The sequence below is a fragment of the Larus michahellis genome, chromosome Z, assembly GCF_964199755.1.
Source record: "Larus michahellis chromosome Z, bLarMic1.1, whole genome shotgun sequence".
In the NCBI taxonomy this organism is placed as follows: Eukaryota; Metazoa; Chordata; class Aves; order Charadriiformes; family Laridae; genus Larus; species Larus michahellis.
The window spans coordinates 46515575-46530739 of NC_133930.1; the positions used below are offsets into that span (position 1 = coordinate 46515575).

A 15165-nucleotide genomic window follows, 5' to 3' on the forward strand; every position below is an offset into this window, starting at 1 on the left:
CATATATTAATGTACTCACTGAGTTGGTTTTATATAAGTTAAATATGCTTTACTAGTTTAAAAGCTTAGAAGCTTCTTCATCAGAAAACTTTAATTTGAAAAGTCCCTATCTGCTTTGTAAAGTCCTGTACTGCACTGGAGCTATTGTTGAGAAAGTAGTATCTGATCCTCTTAAGTGAAAAGTCAGGTGATAGCAAGGATGTCCAATTTTAATTATCTAGGTTCTAAATGGCAAAAGAAGGGGGTAAAAAGTCTAAACTTAAAAGTGTAGTTAAAAATTATGCTAAAAATTAACTGAATTTTTTCTGACACCTTTTATTTTAGCTTTAATTACTTTCAGTATTCTAACTAATAACAGAAGCTGTACTAAAGACCAGAGCTAATGTCTTAATATATAACATACAATATACCAAAAAACTAGAAAGTATCTGTATATAATTAAACTCTTCTTAGAATTCAGAGTGAAAGAATTAGCATATATATAAAAATATATATATGTATGCTGTTATTAGTATAGTATATTAGTATTAGTATATATAACTATATACTTAATTTATATAGTTATAATTTTATGAGAAAATGTGTTCTATATCAAAGAGGCAGGTGACACTTTGGTAATTTAAATTTACAGCTGCCTTAGTGTTCTAAATGTACTAAGGCCTATATATATTCTTCATTTACTTTACTGTAAAAATATTGTGAAAAAGTAACAGTAAAAAGTCACCATTCATCTCTGTCCGCATCGCAGTTGCAGTAATGCTGGGAATCAATGCAGCTTCCCTCTAATCCACAAGTACATTTTTGTACAGCAGGCAAGGAACCCCCCCAGTAAGTCTGTGTTTCATTGGTTCTTCCAATCCACCAGCTCAATGGCATCCCATCTAAAAAGTACGAGAGACAATCAGTGCCCAGTCTTGTCTCATATTTCTCCCAATTTTTCTCATCCAAACAAGTTTCCAAAAGGTTAAAAAGAAAGCAATTACTCCTCAAATCTAAAAACTTTAAACAACAATTGGAAAAATAATAAATTACTACTTTTACCTGATAAGTAATGATTCATTTTAATACTTCATTATCAGCTATTAAATGATTGACACAGGTTTTTTCTTGCATTAGTAGAAAAGAGAACTCGCAGGCCAGAACTCAGCCAGCCAAGATATTAGAATCATTTATCTTAAGTAGCCCATTTATATAATTCATTTTAAAATGGTCCATGAAAAAGGAGATACCACCACCCTAAAAATCAAGGTAGCTTATATTCCCTTCTTATATATCAATTTCAGATCATGGAGCTACCAGTAATAGAATGAGAAGAGTTACAGAAAAGCTATGCAGGCATGGTCTCATCCTGCTACCAGGAGTACTATAGAGTACTACTACCCGTGTTAATGGTTCTGCCATAAGCAAGTTCATGTATGTGGTGAGCAGAAATGAGGCTTCCCAGGACTATTACATCTCTGTGTGGTGCATCCAGTCAGCATTGTTTGTAGAAAAACAGTAAAACCAGATGTTTCCTTAATGTTACAGTACTGTATATTGAGCTTAAAGATGCTGCCAAGCAAGAACAGCAACAGAAAATATATTCAAAACAGATAATAACTAAAAGATATGAAGCATAAAGATAAACCATCTCAAATGAGAAGGATGAAGGGTCCACAAAAGTCAAGGCATGAGAAGAAATCAAGTACTGTTAAATTATAGAGTTTCTTATAGATGTGCTTCTTTTTGTTGTTGGAGTTCCAAGTTTTCAGCAGCAGGCCCCCATGAAGAAGCTGGAATTTATCCTAGTCTCAACTTTATTTATAACTGCCACTGCTTATTAAACCTCACTGTTAGATAAGACCTCTGTTACCCTGACAATCTCTCAGATTGTGAACATACTGACTGCATTCATTACCACACAACTGTCAGCCCAGCAGGCCAAAAACCAGTGTATTTTCTGAAAAAGTCAAACTTGCATAATGCCATCAATGTCCACTATCAGTGTTTGTGTTTGCAGGCCATCACAGGAGGAAGAAAACCTAGAGAAAGTTTATAAATAATTTATCAGACAACACTTTAAAAAGCCTCCAACAACCAAGACTGTAGAAAGCAGAATATTTCTGCTGTTTCAACATTATGCCTTAGCTTTATATTATAGTCATGAATTAATATTCCGTCTTTTGCTGGGGACACTGGGGTATGTTTAAAAGCTGATCTCAGTTATTTGTTCATACAGAAGGGTGAGGAGAGAGTGTTTATTGAAATGGTGCAAGTTCATTGTGATTAGCCCAGCTTGTTATCCCTGCTCAGGCAGAAAGTTTTCTCTAAGCAAAATAAAGATATTAATTGAAACGGCTACAGATTTCTTCATAGTTATCACATAAATGTATTAATAGGTGACTTCTTTAATGATGTCATTTGCAAATACTATCAAGGCTGATTGAATATAATGTATTCTTAAAATACAGTCAGTTAAGAATTATTATGTGGACTGCATGTTCGAAAAAATATTTCATGTGACCATCATCAAATTTTGTATTTGTCAGGTGTAGCTAGTAGAGATTATAGATAGCAGAAGTGTGAGGGATTACAATGTTCAGGCAATTTGATAATGCACCTATTTGCATTTCAAATTCTGAAATGAAACTAAACAAACATATTTTAGTATAATGTTATTTGAATTTTATTTCAATGTCAGGTATGCTTCAGTTGTTAGCTATGAGTGATTGACTGGTTTTTATTTTTGTTTTGTAATTCTGACCATAAAATCATTCAAAGAAATATCCATAAAAATCAGCAAAATATCAAAAAAAAGTGAAGGTGATTTTAAACAGGAAAACTTGGTGAAGACTATCTTCAGATGCCGAATAAATGAAATAACAACTAAGCAAGTCCAAAATTTCAAGTTACATCACTTTAACTTCCTAAACTTCCCTCAAAATTTTAAAGCATTTGTATTTCAAAGACAATTCTTATTTCACACTCTGAGTTCTTCTAAAGGGGCTGAGCATCCTATATAATTTAACTATAATTCACACTTATAATTGCAACTTCCTGACAAAAATTTCTAACAAAACTTCTAAAGTTTATGGTACTATGTCAAAATGAGACACTAAAAGTTAGAATGCATACTTGCTGGAGCAAGCTGGAAATTATGTATTTCATATAAAAATAGGTGAGAAATATATTTCCGAAGCTCTCAAAACCATAGAACTATATTTTTTGGTAATAGTTTTAAATCTGAAATTACTACTCTTCAGAGAGAACAAGTAATATGTTCTGTTTTCTCTCCATAGTTTTCAATGGAAAGATATATCCTGAAGAAAAAAGACATGAAAACAAGAGAGGATCCCTAATTCCTCTTCTTTTTCCCAGCTCCCTGATATCCAAGAGATAACAGAAAGAAGTATTTAATGGGGTGGCTTGACCTTAACATTTTCAAAAGATACTAGAATTCTCCCTTTCCATGGTATCAGGAAGTTCTAAATTTATATTTGTAGAAAGAAAAAGATGATAAATTTGAAGATATTTGAAAGCCCAGGACTTACATTTTGTTGTTTTCAAAGACTAAAAATATTTACCAGACCGAACATATTTTAGTATATATTCAGAATACATTGACTGTTTTCAGTTTAGGTGCATCCCAGTTTTAACTAGGGCTTATCTATGCATTGCCACTTTTATTTAACAGTAGATGGCTTGACTGCTTCTAAGACTGTACAGATGTATTTGAGAAAGCAGTACTGACGTGGCTAATTCTCTAAGTAGCTCTGCATTACAGTGCTGTGCTGAGCTAGATATCTGGTCTACACAATTTCAAGGTGATTCATTCAGGCCTTCTTTAGCTACAGACACTACAGCGATCACTATGTAAATCTGACCTTAATCTTTGACCACTTATCAAACATGTTGGATGGCTATATGTACCAAGATTTTGCAAGGAGTGGCTGATACTCCAGAGGGCCATGCTGCTATCCAGAAGAACTTTGACAGGCTGAAGATAATGGGCTGATGGGAACCTCATAAAGTTCAACAGGGGGAATTGCTAAGACCTGAACCTGCGGAAGAACAGGCAGCAATATATGCTGTGGGCCACTGAGCTGGAAAGCAGTTTGGTAGAAGTGGGTCTAGGGGTCCTGGTGGGGACACAAGGTTAAACATGAGCCAGCAATGTGCCCTTGCTGCAATGAAGACTACTGTTATGCTGGGTTGCATTAGGAGATTGAGGTATTGCCAGCAGGTTGAGGGAGGTGATCCTTCCCCTCCATTCAGCACACATGAGGCTACACCCGGAAAATTGTGTCCAGTTCTGGGCTCCCATTAAAAAAGAAAGATAGAAATACTGGAGAGAGTCAAAAGTAAGGCCACAGATATGATTAAGGGACCGAAGCATCTCTCCAGTTAGGAAAGGCTGGGAGAGCAGGAACTGTTAAGTTTGGAAACAGAAAGTTGAGGGGGGGGTCTTCCCAGTGTATATAATTACCTGAAGGAAGGGCGTAAAGACAACTGAGACAGACTCTTTCCAGTGGTGCCCAGTGACAGGCCAAGAGGCAGTGGGCACAAACTGCCCAAAAACATGGGATGTTCTTCCTGAACATCAGGAAACTCTTTTTTATTGTAAGGGTGACTAAGCACTGGTACAGGTTGCCCAGAGAGATTTTGGAGTCTCCATCTTTGGAGTTGTTCAAAAGCTGTCTGGACATGGTCCTGGGCAACCAACTCTAGATGGCCCTGCTTGAGCAAGGATGTTAGACCAGATGACCTCTAGAAATCCCTTCCAACATCAACCACTCATGATTTGTGATTCTAAGACTGCAAACTCATACTGTTTACTGCCAATAGAGTTCAGATGCTGAAAACGTCTGTTTCAGTGGATATTCTATGTGCACTGATCACTGAGTCCCCTGAAAAAAGTACCAACACATACATTTAAAAAAAACAAACCACTTTTTCCTTCTCCTTGTAGGTGACACCTAGCCCTTCAAAAGGACAGAGCAACCTGTATCTACAAAGTGGCATCTGCTTCTTCACCCAGGAGCTGTATCTGGTTTTACTGTTATATGACTGAATGTAGGGATCCGTCCTTATTAAGTCATCCACAATGGTCGCTACCCTTGAATCAAAAAAGGGCAGGTCTAAATCCTGTAATGTAGAAATTTGAATTTTATTTTAAGGAAGTGATTAAAATTAGAATGCTAGAAAACGTAAGGTGAAGTTAATACACCCTGTTAACAGTTACAAAAATGTGGCTCTGGCTGCTTTCAAACAGAGGAGGAAACACAAACCCTAAATGTCTTTAGTAAGTGTTGTTATTTCATCCCTATATCACAAAAGTCAGCGTTGCCTTTTTCAAGTGGCCTCAATGCAGGAGCCAAGACTGACCACCACTAGATCCCAGCTTTCTCTTAACTCAGAAGTCTCTCTTTTAGAACAGACTAAAGCCCACTCTTCAGAGAAATGGTAGGTTGCATTTGGTACAGTCTGTGGTAGTGTTTAAAGAAAGAATGATTTTAGAAAATCTGTAGAACTGTCAAATAACTTTCCCGTGCCTATTTACTCCTACCATTGAAAACTGTAAATTTTAGGTGGCTTAGCATAATTGATCTCTCATCTTTCTAGAAAAACTTGCATTCCTGTGCAACATCTTTGGACCACAAAAAAAAAAAAAAAAAAAAAAAAGTGAGTCCTGCTTGCCCAGGTCTTTCCCGCTCTTCCCTGACCTAAATTTTGTCGTGGTTTCCAGATTGATCACTTGGTTGTAACTGGTGAGTTGAGAAGGTGGGGTTTTGTGTTTTTTTTTTTTTTTTTTGGTTTTCACTTAGTTTATGTGACAGTTAACAGTCAAAAGAAATGAAATACCTACAGAGCAAAATCTTGAAACCCTCTGCTTGGTGTAAACCAGGCTTTTGAACACCAAACATAACTCTAATTTGGTGTCCATAGGTAAAAGGGAAGATCAGTGGGACGTGTTAAGCAGTAGGCTCATCTTTAATGCTGTGGGGATGTTCTCAAGCAGATATTCTGCCATGAGTGAATTCTAGTTTAAGAAGTCCAGCCATGTCCATGACATAATTAAGAAGAAAGAATATGTAAGGAAAAAGTTTAGAGGCAGAAGCAGAAACTGTTGCACTCAGAGGCCTGCTCCCTGCTTAATATGAAAGAATGCCAAGAAATCAGTTTGAACAGTTTAAGAATTTCTGGTAGATAAATCAAACAATTTCTCTTAGTTTTTCAAAATATAGTGAACAATGAGATTTTTACGTCCACTTTATTTGTAGTACTTAGAATGGATTTTCTCGGTAAAGTTTGTTGGCAGCCCTGTGTCAGTAAGAGTTAAGATTTAAGTAGACTACATATCTTAATTTTTCTTTAAGTACATCAGATGATGTCCATTTTTCTTTTCAAAAAATATATGTTTTCCAATAATCCGCATTTTAACTATTGCTTCTTTTTAGTGAATGATTATGTTGGACATTGGAAATTTAATGTTATCAATGTTTTTTGTCAAGCACTCACAATATGCTCATTAAGTGTTCAAAAACATTCAGTGATAAACTTCTGCTGATATCTATGCATTAATTTGTCTTTTTTAAGGAGATATTTTCCCAGTAATTCCTTCATTAAGATTTAAAAATCCCTGGAAGGCAGAAAAGCAGGAGCTCTGTTAATAATAATATCTGTTAATTTAAAAGATTTATGAGAGAAATTAACTTTAAGAACACTTAATTCTGTGAATGAAGATCATTATAAACTGACACTTGTGTTTTTCTAGTTCAAATATCTCTTGGCAACTTACAGGAATCTGAGTACTAGATATTTGAAGTATTTCAAACTCCATAGCAGCAAAATGCCATAACCTTGGTAGAAACAGATACCTTTAGTAGCCAGTAAAATAAAATGCACTATGCAACATAATAAGATTGTCTGCTTTACTTACCTTGCTTATCTAAAAGCCTTGACTTTTTGCAGTGGTAAGCAAGCTCCTGTTCACAGTGCTCTGCACGGTTAATTGTAGCCTGAAGCTGGTCTAGGCTAGCAGAGTACTTGAAAAACACAGTGTGTGGGTTCTCTCGATTAGCACTTTTGACTCTGGTTAGGTTGGTGTTGTTATGCTGTATAATTGTCCATGTTGTATCTTTCAAAACACATGTGAAAAGTAATAAAGAATAAGAAGCAGTTGCATAAGTTGGTAACGGAAAGAGAACGTAAAAGGAAATCAACCAAACTTTTAGGTGACTTCTTTGATCACAAAAAGTGCTTTTGGGCATGTTTGATACAGAGACATAAATCACTAAGCAAAAATGAAAACAATTAATCATTGTTTCTATTTATAATTAGATTATTATACCATGAGCGTAGCAGGTATTCAGCTTGCTCTGATTGTTGAATAAGGAAATAGTAAGTGACAAAACCCAAATAATTGTCTCTGAAATAAGATATAATTTACTTGGGAAATCGAAATGAAAGTATAGAAAGAAATAAAACTTATTATTTTTACTTTTCCCAGCTTTTTTTCTTTTTTATAAAATAACATTAAATTCTATCCTAGATTCTAGCTACATTACATATATCACTATAATTTGAACTAATTTATTCTATGTGAGTAAGTGGCCTATGGCCTTTTTCTATTACAAAGAAGCAAAAGTAGCTTGCAAATACTGTATTTACTATAAAAATCAGATTACATGATGGTGAGTTATTCTAGCCATCTAAAGTCAAATTGTAGTCATTATTTGAAGTACTATTCAAAACCCGTATTTAGCGAAGGACTAAGAATCTCAGCTTCCAAAGTTCAATAGAAAGTTGCTTCCAAACACCTGACATAATATTAATTTATGGTAACCATTATGGTATGCCCACTTGACTCAGTACTGTAACATGATGAAGTACTAGTTCAGAACTGAGAGCTGCGTTTCCATAAAAAACACATACTACTCTCTAGTTGACTTTTATCTCAGATACGGCTGAGTAAGGCTGCTGCGTACTTCATTGCATTGCGTAGACAGGCCTTATGATTCATGTAAACTGGGGGCATGCAAAATATTGCCAAAATATTTATTCCAGAAGCAATTGGACTGTGTCTGAAAGATTTTTTTTTCAGTGAATCACTAGTAGGTATTCAGTACTCCAAACATAATTTCTAGAAAAATATGTTCCAAAATAATGCTCTCGTAATAAAAGAGCAGAAATGACTTGCATGTAAATATACATATAATTCAAATGGTTAAATAATAAACAATATATTGTACGTTTATAAAAGGTATGTGCTAAGACGTGTAGTCTTGTGTGAGACAGACTTCCTCCAACTTGGAGCCATGTTGCTTACACTAAGCAACACAGCAGTTCAATAGCTTTCCAGCCAGTTACACTGATATTTCACTAATATTCTTTCATTGAAAGTCTTCTTTTAACTTCCTACAGCAATTGTGGAAAGCATTTTTAATTCTAAAAAGTACAATGCAAAACTACACAGATCAAGAACTAAAACTGATGTTACAATGCTTACATGAAGGCATTGCTTAAAAGCTACCAAAGGCCATAGGCTAAGTATGACATATTTTGAGACTAGAGAAATAATTGTCCTGTACATTGAGACACAGGAAGGGTGCAACTGGCTGGCAACATAGCACAGGAACGCATTGGTCACTCTGTCCTATAGTTTGAGTACAAGGAAATCTAACATCACACACTCTGATTGGGAGTAGAGATTAGTCCCTCCATGTTCTTCAAAATATAAATTGTCCTGTTATTGGTGGCTGATTAAGGCTCATGTGATTCTGCTGTTTTGTACTTTTGCCAAGCCCCCTCACCTATGAATACAGAAGTACTAAACTTATTCTGTTTCAGCTTCTGCTTGTAAAGCCTGTAACAGTGTGACCGCCATGACTAAAATTCGCTACAAGGTAGGGGTGAGCAGGCTCCCAGTTAAAGCTGGTCTGGCTCAGTCAGGTCACGTTTAGATTCATGTTCACTTTATTCTTGTATTGCAATGGCCAATGTAACTTGGGTAGATACGAGAAATATTATTTTTTCTAACTTATAATATTGATGATAATATTTCTGAAGTTCTAATAATAGTATTGCTGAGTATTTAACAGAGCTGTATTTTTATTTCATTAGCTTCCTACAGGCCACACATGGCTGATGTTATAAGATATTAGTAGAGAGGAAAGAACTCATGGTCACTTACAGGACAAGTATTCATCAGAAAACCTAAAGTAAAAAAATATATTAAAAGGAGTCTATGCAAATTTTCTATCATTGTTTAGCAATTTTTTGTCAAATAATAAAAGTAAAAAAAGATGGCTTGAAATACAGCAAACTTAGATTTCTTTTTGTATGTGCACATACACACAGGCACAAATACATCTGGCTATGCTGAACATAAAAATTAAGACAAAGGTCGGCTATCAGACTCACTGTCACACTCCCAAATTTACAAAGAAAAAGAAAATCAGGTCACTGCAAAGTTTGGTCATCTTAACTGGCAGCACGGACTGTAGGCTTTTCATTCTGAAACTGATGTCCAAGAATAAAACCAGGGAAAGGCACCTCCCTCCCAGCTGCCTGACAAGAGATCCCCATGAATGTCAAAGACAAGGCAGTGCTGTGAAAAATGCAGGCATCTGCCTTCCCTGCCTCTGGTGGGACCAGGGAATACCAGTCATGAGGAAATTGGGAACAACACAAATACAGAAGATTCATCCTATCAGGTTGCATCTTGAGACGAAGAACTGATCAATATGGTTTGCTTAGTGTGGTGAGCAAGAGGTGACTGAGGAAAACAGTAACAGCTGTTCATGGAAACACAAGGATAAATCAGACAGTACACTGTACCTTGGAGGGTTATACCCACTTTAAAAAATTGTCGTCTTTCTGCCATGATTCTTTGGTCTCTTTTAATCTAATAGGACACTAGGATATTTCTTTTTAAGGGCCTATGCCAACCTGACTTTTGCCCACTGTGAGCTAGCACAGTTCACTGTAGAAGTCAAAATCAGGAGCTGTTATGGTGAGACTAGTTAAATTGCACAGACTAATTGAGATGATGAGAATTCTGTCATTTCAGTACGTATAATAAGTATTCTTTAGATCACTGTGGAAATCAACCAATGCCACTGGCAGACGGATTCCTGGCAGTTTCTCAAGAAATAGACGTGCCCGCTAATTGTTTACAAATCAACATAAAGAGCTTGTGATAAGGTTTCTAAGTCAAGTTGTCAACACTTAAAACATACGTAAACCAAATTAAACTATAACTTTCTCATATAGTTTTTCAGACAGTTATAACTGTGTAAAAATATATTCTTGTCACACAAAACAATAGTGTTTCCATCATTTTGTCTAGAAAATAATTCAAATAAATAGAAGATGAGTACAAAGAAGAGGAAACAGCCACAAATAAAACAATACTAATTTTCAAAAAGCCATTTAAATGTAAGCTTCATTGAAAGATCAGGTACCAATACACATACACAGAGAGCATCAACTCATTAGTTAAAAACCATACTAACGACAAATTTTGATATTTAAAACTTTGCAGTGATATAACAGATTCAAAGAACTGTGTGCAGAAGAGGAGGCAGGGCGTCTGAAAGTGAGGCTGTGAGAGTCCCACTGGTTGCATTTGCATTCTCCAAAATACCTACTTGCATCTTGAAAAATGAAGCTTAATATCTATATTCCTCACAACAAAGTCCAGTTCTGAATTGCAGTTTTTCAGAAGGCTACGGGGGAAAAATCAGTAATTTTCTCATAAAACATAACTTATTTCTCATTTCCTTGAACTTCCTCAAGGGGTTGTAACTTAAATGAAAACAAATCGGCTCCCCAAAAATGAACTACTATGACCTTGTCTCCATAAGGAACACAAGTCCCATTAACGCAAAGCACAACAGGAATGCAGTGTTAGCTTCACAGCCTGAATCCTGTTGTTATTCTAATTTCTCTGGCTAATTCTTTGCCCAATGTTCTGAGCTAAGGAGTCACCTTCATTTTGTTGTGCATGTATACAGTAAACTTACAAGCTACAGAGACTTCTTACTTGATAACTCATGTTCCAATATAATGAGCACACATACGGACACACCTGTGAGTTAAGGAAGTTTATCACCTCACCTGTCATATTACAGTATACAAGAAATGGTCTCAAGGGGCCACTTCCATCTGAATCAATATTGTAAAAGCCTGAAGCGTTTCCTCTGTGCTTATAGGCTTCACATGATTGCTCATAGATGGCTGTAAAAGAACACATTCTGTCAATCACAAATGTTATGGTACAATTTCACATTTTTTTAATTCAGGGAATTAAAAATAAAAGTGTGTGGAGCCTGTCAATGGGCAAAAGAAGTTGTCTGTGTTCCCTGTGAAAGAATAAAGAAGAAATCACATAATCAAAACTATACTTTCATTTGAATTTGTAAAGGGCATTTGGGTTTATTTATTGGGGAGATCATGAGGGGAATTTTCAAGCTTTTTCTTCCATATTTCAAGCTGGAAACTTGAGGGAGGAAGCCATGAAATGGTTGTAAAAACTGCCAAGTAATGGGAATGACAGATTTTGAAGAAATAGACATTGAAACCTCAACAAAATCAGATTTTTGTTGTTGTTGTTATTATTACATACAACAGAAGGTAAGCAGTGTCTCTAGGTGTTCTGATTGTCTCCTGGCAATTTTTGGCTTTCACACTTCTTATTTTCTTCCCTTTTTATAGAAGGACAAATGACTTGTCAGACACTGCACTAAAATAACTAAATAATCAAAGACAAAATGACAGCTCCTCGGTCCCATGTCAAATGTCCTTTATATCAGTCAAGGCCTAAAGAAAAGGCTGTGATGATTTCTTTAGGATTAAAAACCTAAGAAAAGGCACTTATGAGTCCACCTCTGTACTTAAACAGACAGGAACCACACTAGCCTCACTTCTCCTTTAACCATTATATTGCTATCAAGCAGTCATACTCTTCTGGTCTTTCTTTTCAACATTAGACAGTGTGCTTGATCAGTTATTATCAAAACTTGAAAACACTCCACCAAAAAGAAAGAGTTGTTAGATTCAGAAGAATAATAGTTATGAGTGCTATACAAATAAAAACATAACTCCATAATAATTATTAACAGTCTAGAAGATATTGTTCTATATAAATTCAGTTCATTTAATTTTTTTAAAAAGCCATAAAGTACTACTACAGTAATCCAAAAGAGGTGCTTTTTAAAAAAATAGAAGCTAGTTTTTGGAAGAGTGTGACCTCTATATTTTTTGCCTGATGATTACAGACACTATATGGCTACAGCTATCAAAAAGATAAACAATTCATTCAGATTTCTTACTCTACAGAACATTCAGAATGCACAATTTATGTAATTTTCAAATGGAATTTTCAAATGCAGTAAATAGTCTTAGTTAAATTTAACCGTGACAGAAGAGATTTGATTATTCATTAACTGTTATATGAACATGGTAGTTTGCACACTAATATTTTGATATCAGTAACTTATTTCTAGGCTTATAACAAAAAAGAATCTTTCTTTGAGAATACAAGGGGCATTTTTTTCTTTTGAAATTACGCAGAAGTGTGATAACATGACCAAAAATTATCCTAGGTTCTTGATTTGAAATCGTTATTAAAATCACTAAAATCAGCTACTAAGAGTCTTCCATTTTATATCCACAGATACAGCATTTTATTAATCACAAACAAACAGCCCAGAAGGCTTTTATGTGTGCTTTTGACAATGAATAAGAATTCAATATCTATCTTATTATTACATTTCTCATGGACTCCTAATAATTAGGAAATCATGGCCTCCATCTGTCCTCATAGACATCATCAGTTGATTCAACATATGATTTTTCAAATTGTAATGAGTCAAATCACCTTCATCTTCATTTTGGGCTTGTCGTAGTTTTAAACTACACACTGTGGTATTCAAAAGCATCTGTACTATTGGCATCGTTTCTTCGTTACACACATTTTCGTAAAATCATTATTTATGCCATTGTGTTCTTTACAATTAAGGCACCACAGGAAAAGTCAATGTTGTTGTTGACTCTGTAAGAGTGAGATTTAATAGGGTCTTCTAAAATGAGTGATTTCTCAAAAATACCACGTGTGTAGACGTACATTCTTTTCATAAAATCTGCCAAGGATTGTACAGATTTTATAAGGGCAATTATAAGGACAGAATTATTTATCTAACCACTGGAATTTTTTTAAATTATCTGTAAAGTTTCATAAGGATTTCTAGTTGTTAAACACATATAATGTAGGCCAGAATAATGATTTGTTCTGCTCTCTAGAACTTGTTTAGAACAGTACAAATGTAGAGCATCTCCTGTGAAATTGGTTATTACTTTCAATTATTTTTTTTTAAATTTCTCCTAATCTAATCCCTGATTCAGTGAACTACATAAACACGTGTTTAGGGCTTAGCATGTGACTACCTTTACACATGAATGTAGTTCCATTGTCTCAGAAAAAAATTATTATTAATTGTTGTGATGAATAAAGATGAATTAAATACATTTCTAACTGATTTGCTGATTCAGGAAGTGGAATTATATGGACGGAAGAGGATATTACTGACCATCTCATGTAAATTATGAAAAAATGTGAAACAGAAATGGATAAACTTTAGAATGAGTTTTTGCTGCTACATATTTTGAATTCTCAAGGCTTTTACTTGAGCCAATTTATGAATATTTACATGACTGAAAAATCTTCTAATGTTAAAGATCAATACAAATATATATTTTTGTGATGAAAAAATTCAGTCACAAATGAAAACATAGCCAGAAAACATTTTAGACTTACGATAGTGGCAAGTAGCTCCCTTGTAACCAGTACTGGCACAGTTGCAATAGAAGCTGTTCCAGGACTGTGAGCATTCACCACCATGTTCACAGTAATTAGGCAAACACCTAATAATAAAACCAACAAAGAGCATTTTCACTCTATTTTCTGTTCATTTACATGTCACTTATCAAGGGATGCAAAATCACGGAAAAGAAACATAACATGAAGGAAATCTCATTGGGGAGGAAATCAGTATAATTACTAGAAAATCAAGAGAATTTTCCTTCGTCTTCCCCACTATTCCTACTGCCTATAACAAATATATTAATTATGCAAGAAGCCTGTGAGAACAGAAATAAGTGTCAGATGCATAATTGTTTCTTATTACCATTCAAGTATCTGCAATTCAATACAAGTTTATAAATCAATGAAAGATTTACGTGCTGATAATTCACTTGCAAGTTTTGCAACTAATAGAATTTCTTCAACAAGATGTGTCACAAAAAGAAGCATCATAACAGATTTCTTTCTATTATTCTAAAAATAAAAGTTGTGGGTTTTTTTAAGTTACATAACAAATAAAACTAACCATAGTACCTGAGAGATATTTCTTATTCTAAAATCATGGTTACTTCCTATTCTAGAAAGAATAAAATATCTAGTATGACAGTTCCACCACAAGATGTAACTACCAGTAACACCAGTTTTCTGTCTGGTGATATGAGTAGAAACTTGAAGAATTTTGGTGACTTTCTTCTGGATTTACAAGGGTCAATTGCTAAGAAAATTTACCTGTAACTGCTTAAAGGTTAAGGCTGCAGCGCTATACCTGATTATAAAATATTGCAATATTTTTTATAAACACAAATGAAAATATATTGAAATAGAGTGGCACACTTTAACCAATCATTTGCTAGCTTTTCACTTTACTTATCAGTTAACATTCTTATTGCAGTGAGTGTATGTATATATACATGAGTATGTGATACGGCTCAGAAAGTATAAAAAGGCTTTATTGTTGACATTAACCACAGAAAAAAAAAGAAAGCAGGCTGATTAATATTCATAGGATCTTAAAATACCTTTTAATTCATTCAAGAAATCTTAGAATACTATTAAACTAGAATTGTAGAAAGTCCAGCAGTTCGGACATCTACCCTATGAATAATTCAGGGTCTTTGTACATTCACTCCTCCTGATTCTCAAAGTAGTTTATCTTCCTTTCATATTTATAAACAAGAATAAGCAGAGGTTTTCAGAGAAGGGGAAGAAGAAGAAGTAAAAAAAAAGACATAGCAAGTAAAGTGTAGGTAAAGTAAGTAAAGTGATATAGGTAGACTATTTTCAAGGAAATAAGTGACATTTTTGCCAGTAAAGGAGCTGAT

The 15165-nt window shown here is 34.7% G+C and overlaps 1 protein-coding gene across 3 annotated transcripts in view; it reads right to left on the reverse strand.

The window, feature by feature from the left end:
• Positions 1–15165, reverse strand: part of CNTNAP4 (contactin associated protein family member 4) — a 249043-nt gene that overhangs the window by 42785 nt on the left and 191093 nt on the right. For 2 of the 3 annotated variants that reach the window (XM_074570146.1, XM_074570145.1), the window contains exons 11-14: positions 13799–13905; positions 11101–11220; positions 6920–7117; positions 725–881 (exon numbers count right to left, since the gene is read on the reverse strand). In XM_074570146.1, coding sequence (XP_074426247.1) covers positions 725–881; positions 6920–7117; positions 11101–11220; positions 13799–13905 — 582 coding nt within the window. The remainder of the gene's footprint in view (positions 1–724; positions 882–6919; positions 7118–11100; positions 11221–13798; positions 13906–15165) is intronic. The other variant, XM_074570147.1, reaches the window with a different exon arrangement.